At 38.9% G+C, this 15,264-nt stretch overlaps 2 protein-coding genes across 4 annotated transcripts; one reads left to right on the top strand and one right to left on the bottom strand.

Annotated features, from left to right (window-relative positions):
* Positions 1-5,845: 5,845 nt before the first annotated feature.
* si:ch211-153b23.4 (uncharacterized protein LOC335392 homolog) lies at positions 5,846-11,155 on the bottom strand. Its single transcript, XM_046030810.1, has 11 exons — positions 11,112-11,155; positions 10,776-10,996; positions 9,828-9,987; positions 9,148-9,261; positions 7,337-9,013; positions 7,142-7,241; positions 6,902-7,050; positions 6,679-6,791; positions 6,494-6,583; positions 6,281-6,403; positions 5,846-6,177 (listed from the first exon to the last, which is right to left on the bottom strand). The coding sequence occupies exons 3-11, from the start codon at positions 9,880-9,882 to the stop codon at positions 5,962-5,964; spliced, it is 2,637 nt and encodes an 878-aa protein (XP_045886766.1). The 5' UTR covers positions 9,883-9,987; positions 10,776-10,996; positions 11,112-11,155; the 3' UTR covers positions 5,846-5,961.
* On the top strand, positions 10,783-13,055 carry si:ch211-153b23.5 (uncharacterized protein LOC321177 homolog). Of its 3 annotated transcripts, none has more exons than XM_046030811.1 (5): positions 10,783-10,935; positions 11,757-11,869; positions 12,119-12,290; positions 12,407-12,608; positions 12,702-13,055. In XM_046030811.1, exons 2-5 carry the CDS (start codon positions 11,762-11,764, stop codon positions 12,892-12,894), a joined length of 675 nt encoding a protein of 224 aa, XP_045886767.1. In that variant the 5' UTR covers positions 10,783-10,935; positions 11,757-11,761; the 3' UTR covers positions 12,895-13,055. The 3 variants fall into 3 exon arrangements, with proteins under 3 accessions (XP_045886767.1, XP_045886769.1, XP_045886770.1); XM_046030813.1 differs by lacking the exon at positions 10,783-10,935 and adding an exon at positions 11,141-11,240; XM_046030814.1 differs by lacking the exon at positions 10,783-10,935 and adding an exon at positions 11,239-11,372.
* The last annotated feature ends 2,209 nt before the right edge of the window (positions 13,056-15,264 follow it).

Raw genomic sequence — 15,264 nt, 5'->3', positions numbered from 1 at the left:
GTGTCCTGGATGTTAGCGGTTGTGCTAAGAGAAACAATCTGTTTGGCTTGTACTGAAGCCACATCCATAAAGCCAGTCAGCAGGGAATCTTTCTCTTTGAGTTCCTCTGAAAGTCGTCGGATGTCTTCCATAAGGTCAGCAATCGTCTTGTTTGCTTTCTTAAGGAGTGTGCAGTCCTCATGGGGCAGAGTTATCTCGCCTAGCATAGTCACCGGAGCTTTGTTGCGATCAGTAGCGTTGATCGCGTTTTTATGGTCATCTATCTTAAAATCCATGTCGGATGACTAAAATCCTTAACCCACGTAAAACTTGAGTTAAAAACTTAAGTTAAATAAAAAGGATATAAAAAAATGTTACGAAAAAGAGTGGATTAAAACTGGATAAGAGTTTGGTTTAAGACGGAGCTTCCGACAGGTGGCTACAGACGCCAACGCATGCGCAGAGTGTAAATTACGTCAGCGATCTTGTGACAAGATGATGCATCCCCGTCAGATCCTCCCCACCCCCTAACACAGGTGAGAGTAATCAGTCATCTCTGCAAGAATCCTTCCAGATGACTAGATGGATACTCTCCCCACATTTATTCATTACAGTATTATTGGATCTTACCACAAAATATTACTAGACGGACTTTCTGGCACAGTACTAAACTGGTTTGAATCCTACTTAAAGGACAGCAACTACTTTGTGTCTATAGGTAATTTCAAATCTGAGCTGATGAAAATGACTTATGGAGTTCCCCAAGGTTCCATTCTGGGGCCTCTTCTGTTTAACATCTTGATGCTTCCAATGGCTCAGATTATGAAAAACAACAAAATATTTTACCATAATTATGCAGATGACACAAAGATTTACATAACCATATCACTAGGGGACTATGATCCCATACAAACAGAGTAACTGCATTGAATGAATAAACGATTGAATGTGCCAAAATTTTCTTCAATTAAGCAAAGATAAAACTGAAGTCATTGTTATTATAGCCAAGAAAGAACGATTAAAAGTTCAATCGGCAATGTTAAAAACCACAAACCAAGCCTGAAATCTTGGTGTAGTCATGGACTCAGACCTGAATTTCAGCAGCCACATTAAAACAATTACAAAGTCTGCCCACTATCACATAAGGATTAAAGGACTTATGTCTCAGCAGGACCTGGAAGAACTTGTCCATTCATTTATCTTCAGTCTGCTCGACTACTGTAACAGTATCAATACAAGTCTCCCTAAAAAACTTATCAGACAGCTGCAGCTGATTCAGAACATTGCTGTTTGAGTCCTCTCTAAGACAAAAAAAGTAGATCACATCACTCCAGTTCTGAGGTCTTTACACTGGTTTTCTGTCTGTCAAAGAATTTTAAAGTACTGCTGTTGGTCTATATGAAGCACTGAATGGTTTAGGACCAAAATACATTTCTGAGCTTCTGCTACGTTATGAACAATCTAGACCTCTCAGGTTGTCTGGGACAGGTTTCCTTTCTGACCCCAGAGTGAAAACTAAACATGGAGAAGCAGCGTTTAGTTTTTATGCACCACTTATCTGGAACAAAGACCTAGAAAACTGCAGGTCTGCCAAAACTCTGTTCTTTTAAAAGACTGAAGACTCTATACCGCTGCCTTTTATTAAATAAAATTGTATTAAAATCATATATTCTTTGCTTTTGAAACTCATTGGTTTCTCCTCTCTTATAATTAGTCAAATCAAGTGTTAACAGGGCAGAGTTGCATTTGCAGATTTGTACATTGTAGACGACTGGCCTATTTGCCATGGGGGATGTCTTTGTTCTCTGAGTGCCCTTCTAGTTACTTTGTGTTTTCTTGTGTTTTCTCAACAGATCATACACTGTGTTACCTAACAGTTATATAAACATATCCTTGGGATTTTCCCTGTTTAAAGAATAATTATAGTTTTGTGATAAAACTACCTACTACCTTACCTACTGATTACTGAGTAACTTATTAATGGAATAGACTTCCACATTCAAGTTGCAAAGAGTTTTAAAAACATTTTACAACAAACCAGGATAAAATTGGTGACATATGAACTATTTCTTCTTTTAATTGGCTCCAAATAAAGATTTAAACAGTCTAACACAGTCCTAAAATGTAAGAACTGGTCAGACCGTCAACATATACACAGATATTTACACATACATTACAAGCACTGAGGCACATCCACATAAATACCCAAACACCATCTGACAAAATATCTGTTGAGAGAAGTTATTGAGTCTGAGAATGTCCTCTCAGCCTACTCCACAAGTCACTGTAGTTAACAATGTCCAGATGACACACTGTAGTCATCACCTAAGAAAGCCTGTTTATTCAACGACTCCCAAAGCTAAGAAAAGGAAATGCACTGTCCTGTATGATTCTTAGTTTCTAAGTCTAGTAATAGATTAAATATTAATCAGACAAAAAAGTGCATACTAAAGGATTAATCATTTCTATTGAGTTTCCTCAATAAATACAGGGAAGTAAACTAGGGAGAGACAGGGAAGCATTAAGAGTCAGTAAGTATTTTAAGAAAAAGATGGCACTTTAAAATAAATACACATTATGAAGCATTAGTTAAGTATTAGTAAATACGAAATTCATCATTTATAAAGCATTGTACACACATGCGCATTAGTAACGCAGTTATAAATGTTTTATTCTTTATCTACACACTATGAAGGAGTTGTCAGGCATTAGTACATTTTTAATTCATCATTTATAAACTATTCTTCTTATGTTAATACACATTTGTGAATCATTTATAAATATAGTTATACATGTTGAATTATTTATTTATAAGTTCATCTATAATGTGCTTAATAATTCTATTTTCATACTTTATATACGATCGGTTCAGTATTTATAAATGAAGTACTGTTTTAATGACAAACCTTTTATATATGAATTGTTAATGGTTCATAAGATCATTTGGAAAAACTTGCCTGTTTTTTGATACTTTCCTAAGAACTAATATCAATACTGAGTTTTTTTTTATTTGTTTGCGTTTGGAACGCAAGTAACATTAACAACGTTCTATTTCAAAACGTCATTCACTAGTTTTATTTTGAAGGTCTAACCGGACATTGCATAGGTATTGTTGCGAACTTGACCGGTGAGACGTCCAAAAACGACTTAAGGTGTTTACCCAGGCTGTTAAAAAAGCTGAGCCTAGCTGAGACTTCTTTCAATCTCATTTTTTCATGCTTTGTATGGTATCCAACGGCGTCTCCAGGTCATTTTTTGACTGTAGCCCTGAATGTAACTCAACAACAGCAACAAAAATATTTTCCATGTTAATATGCAGCGGATAAGAGCGGAGGCTACTCGCAATAATATTGCTACATTTTGTTTGAAGATCACGTAACGTGACCCCCGCCTTTACTCAGCCTGCCTGTGTGTGAGTGAGTGAGTGAGTGAGAGAGAGAGAGATGCTCACAGCTTCAGGGCTTGTCCGCAACTTCTGAATTGTCTCTAGCAAAATTGTAATCAGTAGCCTACATTTAAATATAAATGTTATCGGTAAGTGTCTAGTCAATGTAGTGTCTAGTCCCCTCGCTGTGAGACACTACCGTTTCACTGTCTCCTGGATGCTACAGTCCCTCTAAAGCGGCTGTGAGCTGCACTTTAAAAGTGAACATTTCTGTGGAATCGTGGTGATATTTCTCTCTGATCATATGTGTTTTCAGTTTCGGTTTTCTTTCTCTGACGAAGAGCAGTGTGCTCGTCTTATCGAATAGGCTACAAGTCAAATAATTTATTTATATACAAAATGGGCAACGGTCGTCCCATAAAGCATTAGCCAATACTGACATTGGGCTGGCCTAATCACATCTCTTACTAGCCCCCACTCCCTCCCCCACTGCTCGAGCTGTTTCTTGTGTTGTGTTTATAAACTAAAAACAAGAATAAGCTACTGATTACTGCATTGCATTCTATTATATTTTTATATACTGAATTATCACCTGCCACCTATATTTTGTCCTTCCCTTTATAAAACTAAAGACATTTCCACCATAAATTCGTGCAGAAAATGTCTCCAGAATTCAGGAAATTAAGTGTTTAATGCTCAAAATCTTAAGGGGAGGACCCCCAGACCCCCTAATATTTCATTAATAAATATTTTTTTACTTTATTAAAATTAATTTAGCTAATTTATCATTGAGGGGAAAAGGTGCCATATGCACATTAAGAACAACTTTAGGCTACTTCAGGCAGTCCTGGATGTATGTAGACTCAGCTGGGATTAAATTGTATGAGAAAGGTTGATCTACAGGAGAAATAACTGTACTGACCGCAATACAGAATGCCTGACAGCCTTACTGCATTACACTATATTTTTTTAATTTTGAATTGTCACCTCAGACATTTCCTCAATAAATTGGTTCAAAAAAATTCACCAGAATGCAGGAAATTAAGTGTTTAAAACACAAATTTTTCAGGGGGTTATTATCAGTAGTAATTATAAAAATCATAGTAAATGTAGGCTACATAAATATCATTTACTGTTGCTTTATAAACTACTTTGGGTGGACGGCAATGGGGGGTGGGGGGTAAAAACATGAAAGATTTCTGGGCTGGGCTAAGCCCCCAATGTTTCAAGAGCCTAGAAACGCCCCTGATGGGGTGTGTGTGTGTGTGTGTGTATATGTATATGTGTGTGTATATATGTATGTTTGTGTGTGTGTATATGTATGTATGTATGTATATATATATATATAATATAAATTTTTCATTGGAATAATACTTTTTATAAAGTATGAAATAATCATTAAGCATTAAGATGAGCTGGTAGATCTGTCTCATCAGAGATATGGAACCGGGCCTTTAATGGTGAGGCTTTTGCATGCTGTCAGTAACATTAACTTGGGCATCTTTGGGCACAAACAAACAGACTGAAAAACAGTTTTTATCCTTCAGTTGTAAGGGCACTTAATTCTGCTCAGCTTTGAACTCTTTGGACACTGTGATACACTATATACAATATCCAAGTTTAATGTGAATTATGAACAGTATGCTGCTCTCAAATCCTTTATCCATAATTGATAGTGAGTACGGTGATTACAAAAATATATGGTGTAATATTATATATGTGCAACACAAACCACATAAGTTATATAACTGCCTTTTAAATTGTACTTTCTATTTTGTTGTTTTATTATGTTTGTTCCGATACTGCAATTTTCTACTGCTTATTTATGGATATTTACTTGTATATGTTTTTCTAGCCTTATTTTATCTTTATACCTATTTTTATCTGAGATATGCTCTTTGCACCATTAAAGAATGGCTATCCAATTTTGTTCTGTTGTGCAGTGCCAATAAAATCATTCCATTCATTTAAATATACTTTTCAATACATTTCTCACTGAAAGAGGACTGTGGATTTAATCCCTCATCACAAAATAAATTTGATTAAGTTGTGTTATACTTGATGTGGCTATATTGCCCTTCGCATCTACTCCTTTCAATGGAGATTTTAAATAATATTGCCCATAATGTGCAGTTACAGTATAATTAGGTACCTTTCATAGTGGGCAGTGATCTGTAAATGTTATAAATAATAGCAGCTGCTTTCTGAAATAATTTAATGCACATTTTATCATGAAAAGTATATACAGTGCATTTGTGTATTTATCATACTACAATTTCCAGAAAAACATATTTAACGATATATCAATATAAATAAAAATAATAATATATTACATACAGTACAAAACATAACATTTTAATTATTCAGCAAGGTATATTACAACTGTGCATTAGACTTTTTATGCATCTGTGAAATTAAGAAAAACAAATGACAAAAACAGTCAACAATCAGTTTGGCCACTATAAACACAATAAAATGGGCATGAGGCCTTGTAAAACAAAAGTATGGCAACTATTAAATGTCAATACATATGTTTAATAATACCTATATGTGTACATCTGAATTTTATGTTACATTTGGCAGCATTTTCAAGCAGTTCATTGATTCAATGACCCATTTCTTAGTACTGGACGTTGTTCAGGTGAAACTGTGAATGGTGTTGAGTTGTCAGTTCCTCTTCCTGACTCTGCTGAGTTGTCTTCTCCTGAACCATTATCAAATTGTATATGTGGCTGATTAAGATCATATTCAAAAGCAGGATTCATCTGCCCCTGTCTGTGCTGCCGTTGAACCTCCTCAAAGATCTTAAGAACCTTCAAAGCACACAGACAAAAACAGCGGACATTAATGTAAGCGGGCATTAAACTGAAACTGTTTATTCAGAATAAATAGAAGAAGAACGGATATTTACATTACCTCAGATTTAGGAATGAGACCCACTCTGAAGAAACCAATATGCCCTGTTTCAATCTTAGTGCAGTCAACCACAGTAGATGCAATGTTCTCTGGGGAGGCTCCATCACATAACACTCCATCCACCTAACCAAGCAAAATGCACATGTAGTTTACTGCACAAAATAAGAACAGCAGTGCCTCTTGTGTTTAATAACACTGAAATATTGTCCTCACCTTGTCGCCCAGCTTAGCATAAACTTGGTTGTGGTGAGTTGTGTCTGCCTCGCCTGTAGGGTTGGCTGAGGTTACAGCGATGGGCCCCACCTGCAAGAAAAAGGTTGTTGAATTACCATATATAGACACAGTGACTTTTTTCACTCACTTTAAGACATGCCGTGATTATTTTCCCCAGCCCTTACCAGATTAATGAGGTGTGTGGCCACAGAACAGTCTGGGTTTCGGATAGCAATGCTTTGTGGAGTCCCTATGTGTTTGGCAGCATCTTCTAAACCAAAGGTGTCCATCCACGGACCTTTGTGAGACAAATAAACCCCAATATGATGCTCATAAAGCCCCCCAAATGCAACATCAGGCAACCCCACAGACACACACACAAATATATATCTACAAACACACACCTACCTCTGGCTATAACCATGCTAATGGATGAGGGCCACGCAGCCTCCATGAAGTCCAGAAGCAGAGGGCTCAGCAGGTGTCGCACCGGCTGCAGCTGCTTGATGGACGAGATCCATAGGGACATGGGTCGGTCCTGCGCCTGCTTCTTCACCCTGAATTCAACAACACAGATATTAGAGAGTAATAAGATTGAATTAGCAATTGAATGCATATAGGGGCACAATCATGAAAATGGAAACTCACTTGTAAGCCTTGACAACTGCATCGGGCCTGTTGCACGCTGCCACCAGCACATAGACAGTGTCAGTAGGCATCCCACATATGCCACCATTTTTCATAATTTCTGCAGTTGAAAGAAGAAAAAACATGAAACTCACATCAAGTATTCAAACAACTGTATTAAAAAAATCCACATTGATTTCTTTAACATATTCTCACCTGCAATCTGCTGGACAGATGTGGCCTTGCGGGCTGGTACATGTGGACAGATATCTGAGCCTCCCCCGACCCCACTCAACTTGACTAAAGGATTTCCTAAGGGGATCTGGGGAGACTCGAAGGTACTGTTGAAAATGTGCGCCAGGAAACAATAAAAACTGATGAGACCAAAGATGATGGTGATTCCTATGTCATAACCATATGGCAGTGCACCTACTGCATCCAGCAGGAAGCTAATAAGGATGAGCTGGAAGGTGAAGGCGTAAGCAAACCAGGCGACATTTAGAAACAGTGCTGCAGCTGTCACTAAACCGTTAAACAGCATGAAGCTAATGATCCCTACAGCCACATTAAAGTTTCTGCTTTCACCGTACAGGCCGCCGTATCGAGTCAGCCCCCACACTGTCCACATTATGCCGTAGAGAATAAAAACTGTGCTCTCGAAGGTTTTACCTCGAGCAAAAGATACTGAACCGCAGAGCAGCTGGAGTGCCCCTCCAGCTACCACCACCCAGGGCAGAATCAGCACAGACAGAGGATTTCTATCACCAACTGTGGCTGTAATGGCAAAAGCAGCCAGCACACTGCAGGCGTGGCCTAACAATTCTGCATCTGCATACTTGGAGTAGCCCAGGTGAGGAGCATGTAGCATTTTATCATGGGCTCTGAGAGTAAGACCATGCATCCTGGTTACTAAAGCCTTGAAATAGCCCCGCCCTGTGGGAATCATTGTGGTAGAGACTATATTGAATGTGGTAATTAAAAGCATGCCTGCAGTAATAACAAATATAGCTCCCTGCACACCCTGCGTGCCCCCTTGGAAGAAGCCTTTGGGTTGGGCTGCAATTGCAATAAGATAAGCTGCATAGAATAACTGGTAGAGCCCCTCCAGCAAGCTCTTCTGACAACTGAACAGAGCCAGGATGGAAAAAAGCACAGAGAAGACTACAGGGAAGGGAACAGGGGAGAAAGGCTGAATTGAGTAGAATGATAGGAGAGCGCTGTAGCCCTCTGCAAATTTCAGCAGAGCAGTGAAGCCATAGAAAGTGGCAGCTAGTGTGTCCATGGCTCGGTAGAGGAGGACACACATGCCAAGCTGGAAGACTCCAGCTGTCCACAGCCAGGGGACGTGACCAACGGAGAGCTGGGGGACCACACCTAACAGAGGACAGGCTAACACAGAGGCGGACAGCAAGTTCATCACCAGACCTACTGACACTGCATCACTACAGAGCTGGTCCTGCTCTGTTTTCAGCTCTGCTTTCCTCTTCAGACCAGTTCCTGGAAGTTCCACTTTACCATGAGTGATAATGTACAGCAGGCGTCCAAAACCAAAGTAAACACCCCCCAAGCAGACAAGAAGGTAGTTAGCAGCTGTAGCAGACTGACCAAAACCTGCAGCAGACAAACTGGCAATCTGATGGGCACATGCTAAGCTAATGCCAAGAGCTATGAGAAATAGAACAGTTTTCTTTGCTATGACTCCTATGCTGCCTATGACGAGCAGGGCTAAGGTAAATGCTGCCAGGCCCGGGACCAGAGAGGATCTCAGCTCTGTGGCCTGCAGCACCCTCTGCCCCACCAGGATGTACACCAGGCCTGAACCACACCACAAGGCAGAGACAGTCAGACACAGAGAGGAGAACAGCTGGGCGTGGGAGAGACTATGACGGATTCCTGAGAGACAAAGAGTAAACAGAGGAGAGGGACCAGATAGAGGATTATGATTTTTTTACACACTAATACAAACCAGCCCCTGCAACAAGTGAATGAAATAAATAAAATGTACGATAAGTTTTATAAAAACCAACCTGCATAAGCTAAGAGGGCTGCAATGATGAGGAGCAGAATCCCCAGTGCAGTATGGGGAATGAAGTCATTTTCAGGTGAGCTTGAATAGTTGTTCACCAACAGCAGGAGAGAACCTATATGTCAGAACAAAACCCCATTACAAACCCCATCTAGAGCAAAACATTTTGATGAAAAAGATGATGGTATGTATTCCCACATCTAACAACAGAGCTGAGATGTTTCCTCACATTATTACGTCTTATTTATAGATTTGATGATACTACCTGCAGCAGTATGATGTGTTTAAAGAATAGAGTTGTTTTTCTGACATTAGCAGTAGATTCTTTTTTTTAGGTTTTACCTTAAATACCTTACCTTAAATCTTTAACAACATGCTTTTTAAAATCTGATACCAAACTAATACTTTAGTTGCAGAATATTACACATATGACATTTGATTATTAATACGAACAGAATTGTTTTTTATATTAGTGGTCGGTAACAAGTAGCATATTAGTTTTATATTTTAATTACAAAATTACAGTAATATGTCTTTATAACTTGTCTATATGTCTATATATTTTGATTGATATGATATTCTTATAACAGAAGAAAGTATAGGTTTATGTATATATATATTACAGCCTAGAATGCAAATGCAACAAAAAATCGTAGATGACGTATGGAAATAAAAGCTTACCGCCAGAGATGCCCAGTATGCCGACTGACACATGCAGTGAATGCAGCTGAGCCATTGCAGGAGTGGATTTCGGAGGACGTGAGGCTACACTTTATATGGCTGCGTGTGATGTCATCACGCATGAGAAACCTGCCAGGAAATCTCCACCTCAGGTCTGTATCTGAAGAGGAAACAGACAGGCTAATTCAAGAGTAATATTGAGACAAAAAAAACAATTTAGGCTGATTGCGATAAATATACACATGTACAGTAGGCTAGCCTAATTATAATCGATATATCAATCTAATCTATATATTAATTATTCTATATATCAAGACTGATTGTTCCTGTATTAAGCATAATTTCATTTATCATTTTGAGCCAGTAGAATTTAAGCATTACAGATCTGTACGTATCTTATGTAGGCTATTATGTTTCTTGAGGAATCTTTTTCTTCCAACTGTGCTCTATCACATGCACACAGATTTATATGATACCTACCTACCTAAAGCACAGGTAATTTTTTCATTTTAATTAATTAAAGTCCCTTCTTAAAACATACTTTTATATGAGAGCCTTTCCCGATCTTATTTGACTTTATTTTATCCCTTTTATTTTATTGTATTTTACTAATTTTATATTAATCTGTATTTTAGTCTTTTCAATGTTTTCATGCTCTTATCTTATTTTTTGTATTATTCTTTACACTTGTTAAAGCACTTTGTAACTTGTTTTTGAAAAGTGCTCTACAAATAAGGATTATTATTATTATTATTATTGTCATAAAGTAGGCTAATTCACAGATCTTTATCAAAATGTTCAAATAATAGAGCATTTAAATGCATCCAGTGAAACAAACGAATCGTGTCATTTAAATGCTTCCTCAATACGTCACTTTTATTGTTAGAGAAAACCTACACTACTGAGAGCGATGATTCAGCATTTTATCGCAACGGCGTTACTGGTTACCTTTTAAGGTGCATGATGTCAGCGTTTTGGACAGCAGCTTGTGGGAGGAGACCGGGAGTCAGGTAGCAGGATTATAAAGAGTCCGCTTCGCTTTCAGCCATCGCCACACCTCTGCTGAACAGCTCCACACACCGTGCAAAGCCAAGACACCCACTACTAGGTAAGACCTATCTACACTGGCTTAACCTCTGCTTTCATAACCTACGTTTTCTTCTGATAGCCTATTTTAGGGGCAAACACATGTTGATAAGATTAATGCAAAGACACAACGGCGTAAAATGCTCAAGATAAAATGGACATTTTTATATTTCAGTGTTGTGCAGCGCGTGCACTAACCGATATTATTACATCAACGTCTGCTGCTTATCTACCGCCTGTGTTGTCCAGACGTTTCAGAGCGTCCCAGTAACCACAGTAACTCTCACCGAGAGCTGCTGACTGGGATTACTCAGAGCAGGAAGCAGGGTAATAGGCTACATTATTAATATTATAGACTTTTGTGTATTTCTCACTTCCTTCCCGATGATCTGAATAACTCCCTCGATCCGTCGCTAGTCGCATTTTAGAATTAAAGTAGCCTATAAGAGTCTGAAAAAGGTAGGATACCACCAAGCAGACCAAACCACTGTGAAGCATAGTCTTTCAAAACTTCAAAAACGTATTGTGTAGTAGAGAATTTGACCGTTTGTGTACCAAATACAGAGGCTGACGGTTTTATTTTTTATTTCTGGATAAAAATTATTGCTATAGGGACAGTTCAGTAGTTGCTAGTGGGAACATGTCTCTCTACCAGCCCCACTCAATTATTTGCCCTTAACAGTTTCCTGTGCGGAATAAAGTACCCTTAAGTAGAAATCACTTCAACAAATAGGATGGATCAGCACTTTATGATGTCAAATTAAAGACAAGTTATGCAGTCTAGATAATCTAGTTGTATTTAGAGTCTAGATAAATAGATGTGCTTATGTGTGTGTTTCATAGGAACCATGACGAAGCGTGTTGCAGTTATTCTCTCAGGCTGCGGAGTCTATGATGGCACAGAGGTCCATGAGGCCTCCGCTGTCCTTGTCCATCTGAGCCGGGCTGAAGCAAAAGTAAGGACAGGAAAAGAAGAGATGTACACATATTAGAGTGTATTTATCTGTTATTTGATGTTAAATGTCTGGTTCCTGTGCCATTTAGAGGGGCTTTGCAGCTCTCATGTCTACATTTCTTAAAACCTGTAATATACCTGACCTACTGAGACACAGCTGGCTTTAATGATAACACAGAAACATCCCACAGTCCTTTGCTACAGAGGCTGACCCCATATAGAAAGTCTACATGCTGGCGTTTCATTTCAGGTGCAGATGTTTGCCCCGAATGCAGATCAGATGCATGTTGTGAATCACTGTGAGGGGAAACCTACAGATGAGAAAAGAAACATCCTGCAGGAAAGCGCCCGCATTGCCAGGGGTGACGTGACTGATCTGGCCAAGCTAGATGTTTCCGCGTTTGATGCTGCCATCATCCCAGGTTGGGCTCACCCGTCCATGAATCAAAGCCATAGAGTTAAAAAATTTACATTTCTTTCAGTTTTTTCACCTCCATTGTTGTGATGTGCTAAACAAATCCTGTGTGCTCTCATTCAGGGGGCTTTGGTGTGGCTAAGAACCTGAGTGACTGGGCAGTGAAGAATAAGGACTGCACCATCCAGCCACAACTAGAGAAGCTCATCAAGGATTTCCATAAAGCTGGAAAGCCGCTGGGCATGTGCTGCATCTCCCCCATCCTCGCTGCCAAACTCCTGCCCGGCTGTGAGCTCACTGTGGGACAGGACAAAGAGTGTGAAAAGTGCGTGAAATATGTTCTTATCATCACATGTTTATGGACGTACAAAAAAAACTCCATCTACAGTTCTAACTCCCCCTCTCCTTTTGTCTTTAGGTGGCCGTATGCTCAGACAGCAGGTGCCGTGAAGGAGATGGGCTGCAAACATGTCAACACGGATGTGGAGAAAGCACACGTTGATGTCAAAAATAAGCTGATCACCACCTGTGCATTCATGTGCAATGCTCCCTTTCATAAAGTTTTTGATGGAATAGGAGTCATGGTTAAAGAGACACTGAAACTGGCTTAAAATGTCTTTATTTACATACTGGATGTTTGTATTTATTTACTTTAAAAACTAATTGTCTGTGATTTTCTATATAAGCACGGTGTGTCTTATCTCTGAGCATTCATCTGATGGTATATTTTCAATGTGTTTTGAGATTTTCAATAAAATTACTTTAGAAATTATTGTTTTGTTATGTTTCTCCATCCACCACATTCTGTGGGAGACTATTCCCAAATACCATATTTTATGTTTGTACCTAATGTGGAAGAGAGGTTTAATACACAGGGTGTGAAATAAATTATATAAATATAGCCGGAAACGGCAATGATCGGGTTCAAAGCAAGTTGTGAAAAACGCAACATTTGACATTTTCAGAGAAGAACAGATGCAGACGATTTGAGAGATTAAAGTGATGAAAGAATTTGGACTTTGAGATAATGGGGAAACGCAAATTAGATTTTTACAGCATCGCCTTGAGATCAGAGAGTCATATTGTACCTGACTACTGTAGACATGTTCAATCCACTTGCAACATTTTGTGTTTCCAAGATTTAAAGGTGCACAAACACTTTTAAGCTGAGAAAAATAAAGTGTCACGGGATCCAAATAAAATAGAGAACTTAGACTCACTACGATCTGAACACCGCCATAGTCAGCAAGTCTGACTCAGTTGCCTGAGAATTTGAACCCTGACTGAGCCACTGATGAGAGGCTGTTTGCACACACCTTCTCAAAAGATGAGGTATAGTGACATCACATCTACCAGAAGTGAATAGTTTTGTCAGTTTAAACTTAAAATGCTCAAGATGGTGAGAAAATTCTGAAAAAAAACACAGATCATTCTGCTGGTTTTGGGTGTGTTCACAAGTCTTTCTTCAAATGCTACCAAAATCGACAGACATTCTCTAGATGGCTGATATTAAGGGTTTCAAAGGGTTTTTAGATCGGTAAAATGGTGAGTCTACAGTGATATTCAGTATCTTGCCATAACTTGTACAGTATGCAAAACATTTTCTTTTTCACTCAGCTGCTCTGTTGGATACAATGCAACCCAAATAATTGACAACAACTCCCAAAACCGTCAGAATGATGGGTGTTTTATTTTCTGAATTTTCTCACCAACATCTTGACAGAGTGTTTTAAGTTTAAACTGAGAAAACAATCCTGGTCTGGCACATGTGACGTCACCACCTCAAGTTGTAAGTCACCTATTCTGGAGCTCTGTAGGTGCAGGATTCAAATCCTCAGGTGAGCCAGTCAGATGTACTGACAATAGGGGTGTTCAGATCATGTCGAGTCTAATGTCCTGTTTTTTTTTTGGATCCCTGGCTTCTCATTTTTCTCTGCTAAAAAGAGTTTGTGCAGCTTAAACTTGAAATCTTAGAAACGCAAAATGTCGCAGGTGGGTTAAACATTTCACCCAGGTACATGACGCTCTCTGATCTCAAGGCGATGGTTTAAAAATCAAGTATGTGTTTCCCCAATTAACAAATCCTTTCATCACTAATCTCTGAAGTCGTGGCACGTTTCACCTACATGTATGAAATTTCTGTGGCACATGTATCATGTCCAGACGTATCAAAAAGCCTCTTGGAGTGATGCCCTGAACCCAACAGGAAGTTGGCCATTTTGAATTTTATGGTTATTTTTGGATGATTTACAGGCTCCATACTTTTATGAACTCCTCCTAGAGAATTAGTCTGACCAACTTCAGATTTTCCCTGTCTACTCTAAAGCCCTTGATAATTAAAAGTTGTACAGTGAGTGAGTAACTTCAGAGTACATGCTCACATCTGCACCGAACTTTACGTGCTTTATAACAGTCACGCCCCGAACACATCTACATGTTCAGTTATAGTTGTAGTGCAAAGTGCTATGTAGCACGCCTCACACCTCGATGCGCTACACGTGCGAGGGCCCGCCCAACGCTGCTTGCAGCTTTAATTCTTCTTCCTCTTCTTCTTCTTCTTTCTTCTTTTTCTCCGCTAAAAGTGGCTAGCAAAAACTGCTGGACGAAAACTCACCAAAATTGGCACATAGGTTGCAGGCAAAAAAAATGGCCCTCATAGACCTCATGGTGGCGCTATAATAATCAACTTTGCGTTTTTGCAATTATCTCGAAAACAGCTTCGTTTAGAGTCAATCTTCTTTCATTATTTTAATCTCTGGATTCATCTGCATCTTTGCTCCAATGGTCTTCTGCTCTAAAAATGTCAAATTATACGACTTTTATCTCTTTCCTCTAAAACCTATTCTTGCGAACTCGTCCCAGACGATTTCGCCAATCGACCTGAAACTTTGGCAGGATCATCTACGGATGTCGCTAATCAAAAGTTATCAAAAGAAAGTGATACGTCAATCTGTTTTTTGTTCATAAATTTTTACTTTTGT

This window comes from Micropterus dolomieu, linkage group LG19 (assembly GCF_021292245.1).
Source record: "Micropterus dolomieu isolate WLL.071019.BEF.003 ecotype Adirondacks linkage group LG19, ASM2129224v1, whole genome shotgun sequence".
NCBI classification, from domain to species: Eukaryota; Metazoa; Chordata; class Actinopteri; order Centrarchiformes; family Centrarchidae; genus Micropterus; species Micropterus dolomieu.
Note: the sequence above shows the minus strand (reverse complement) of the source record. Positions and strands in the feature narration are given on the sequence as shown.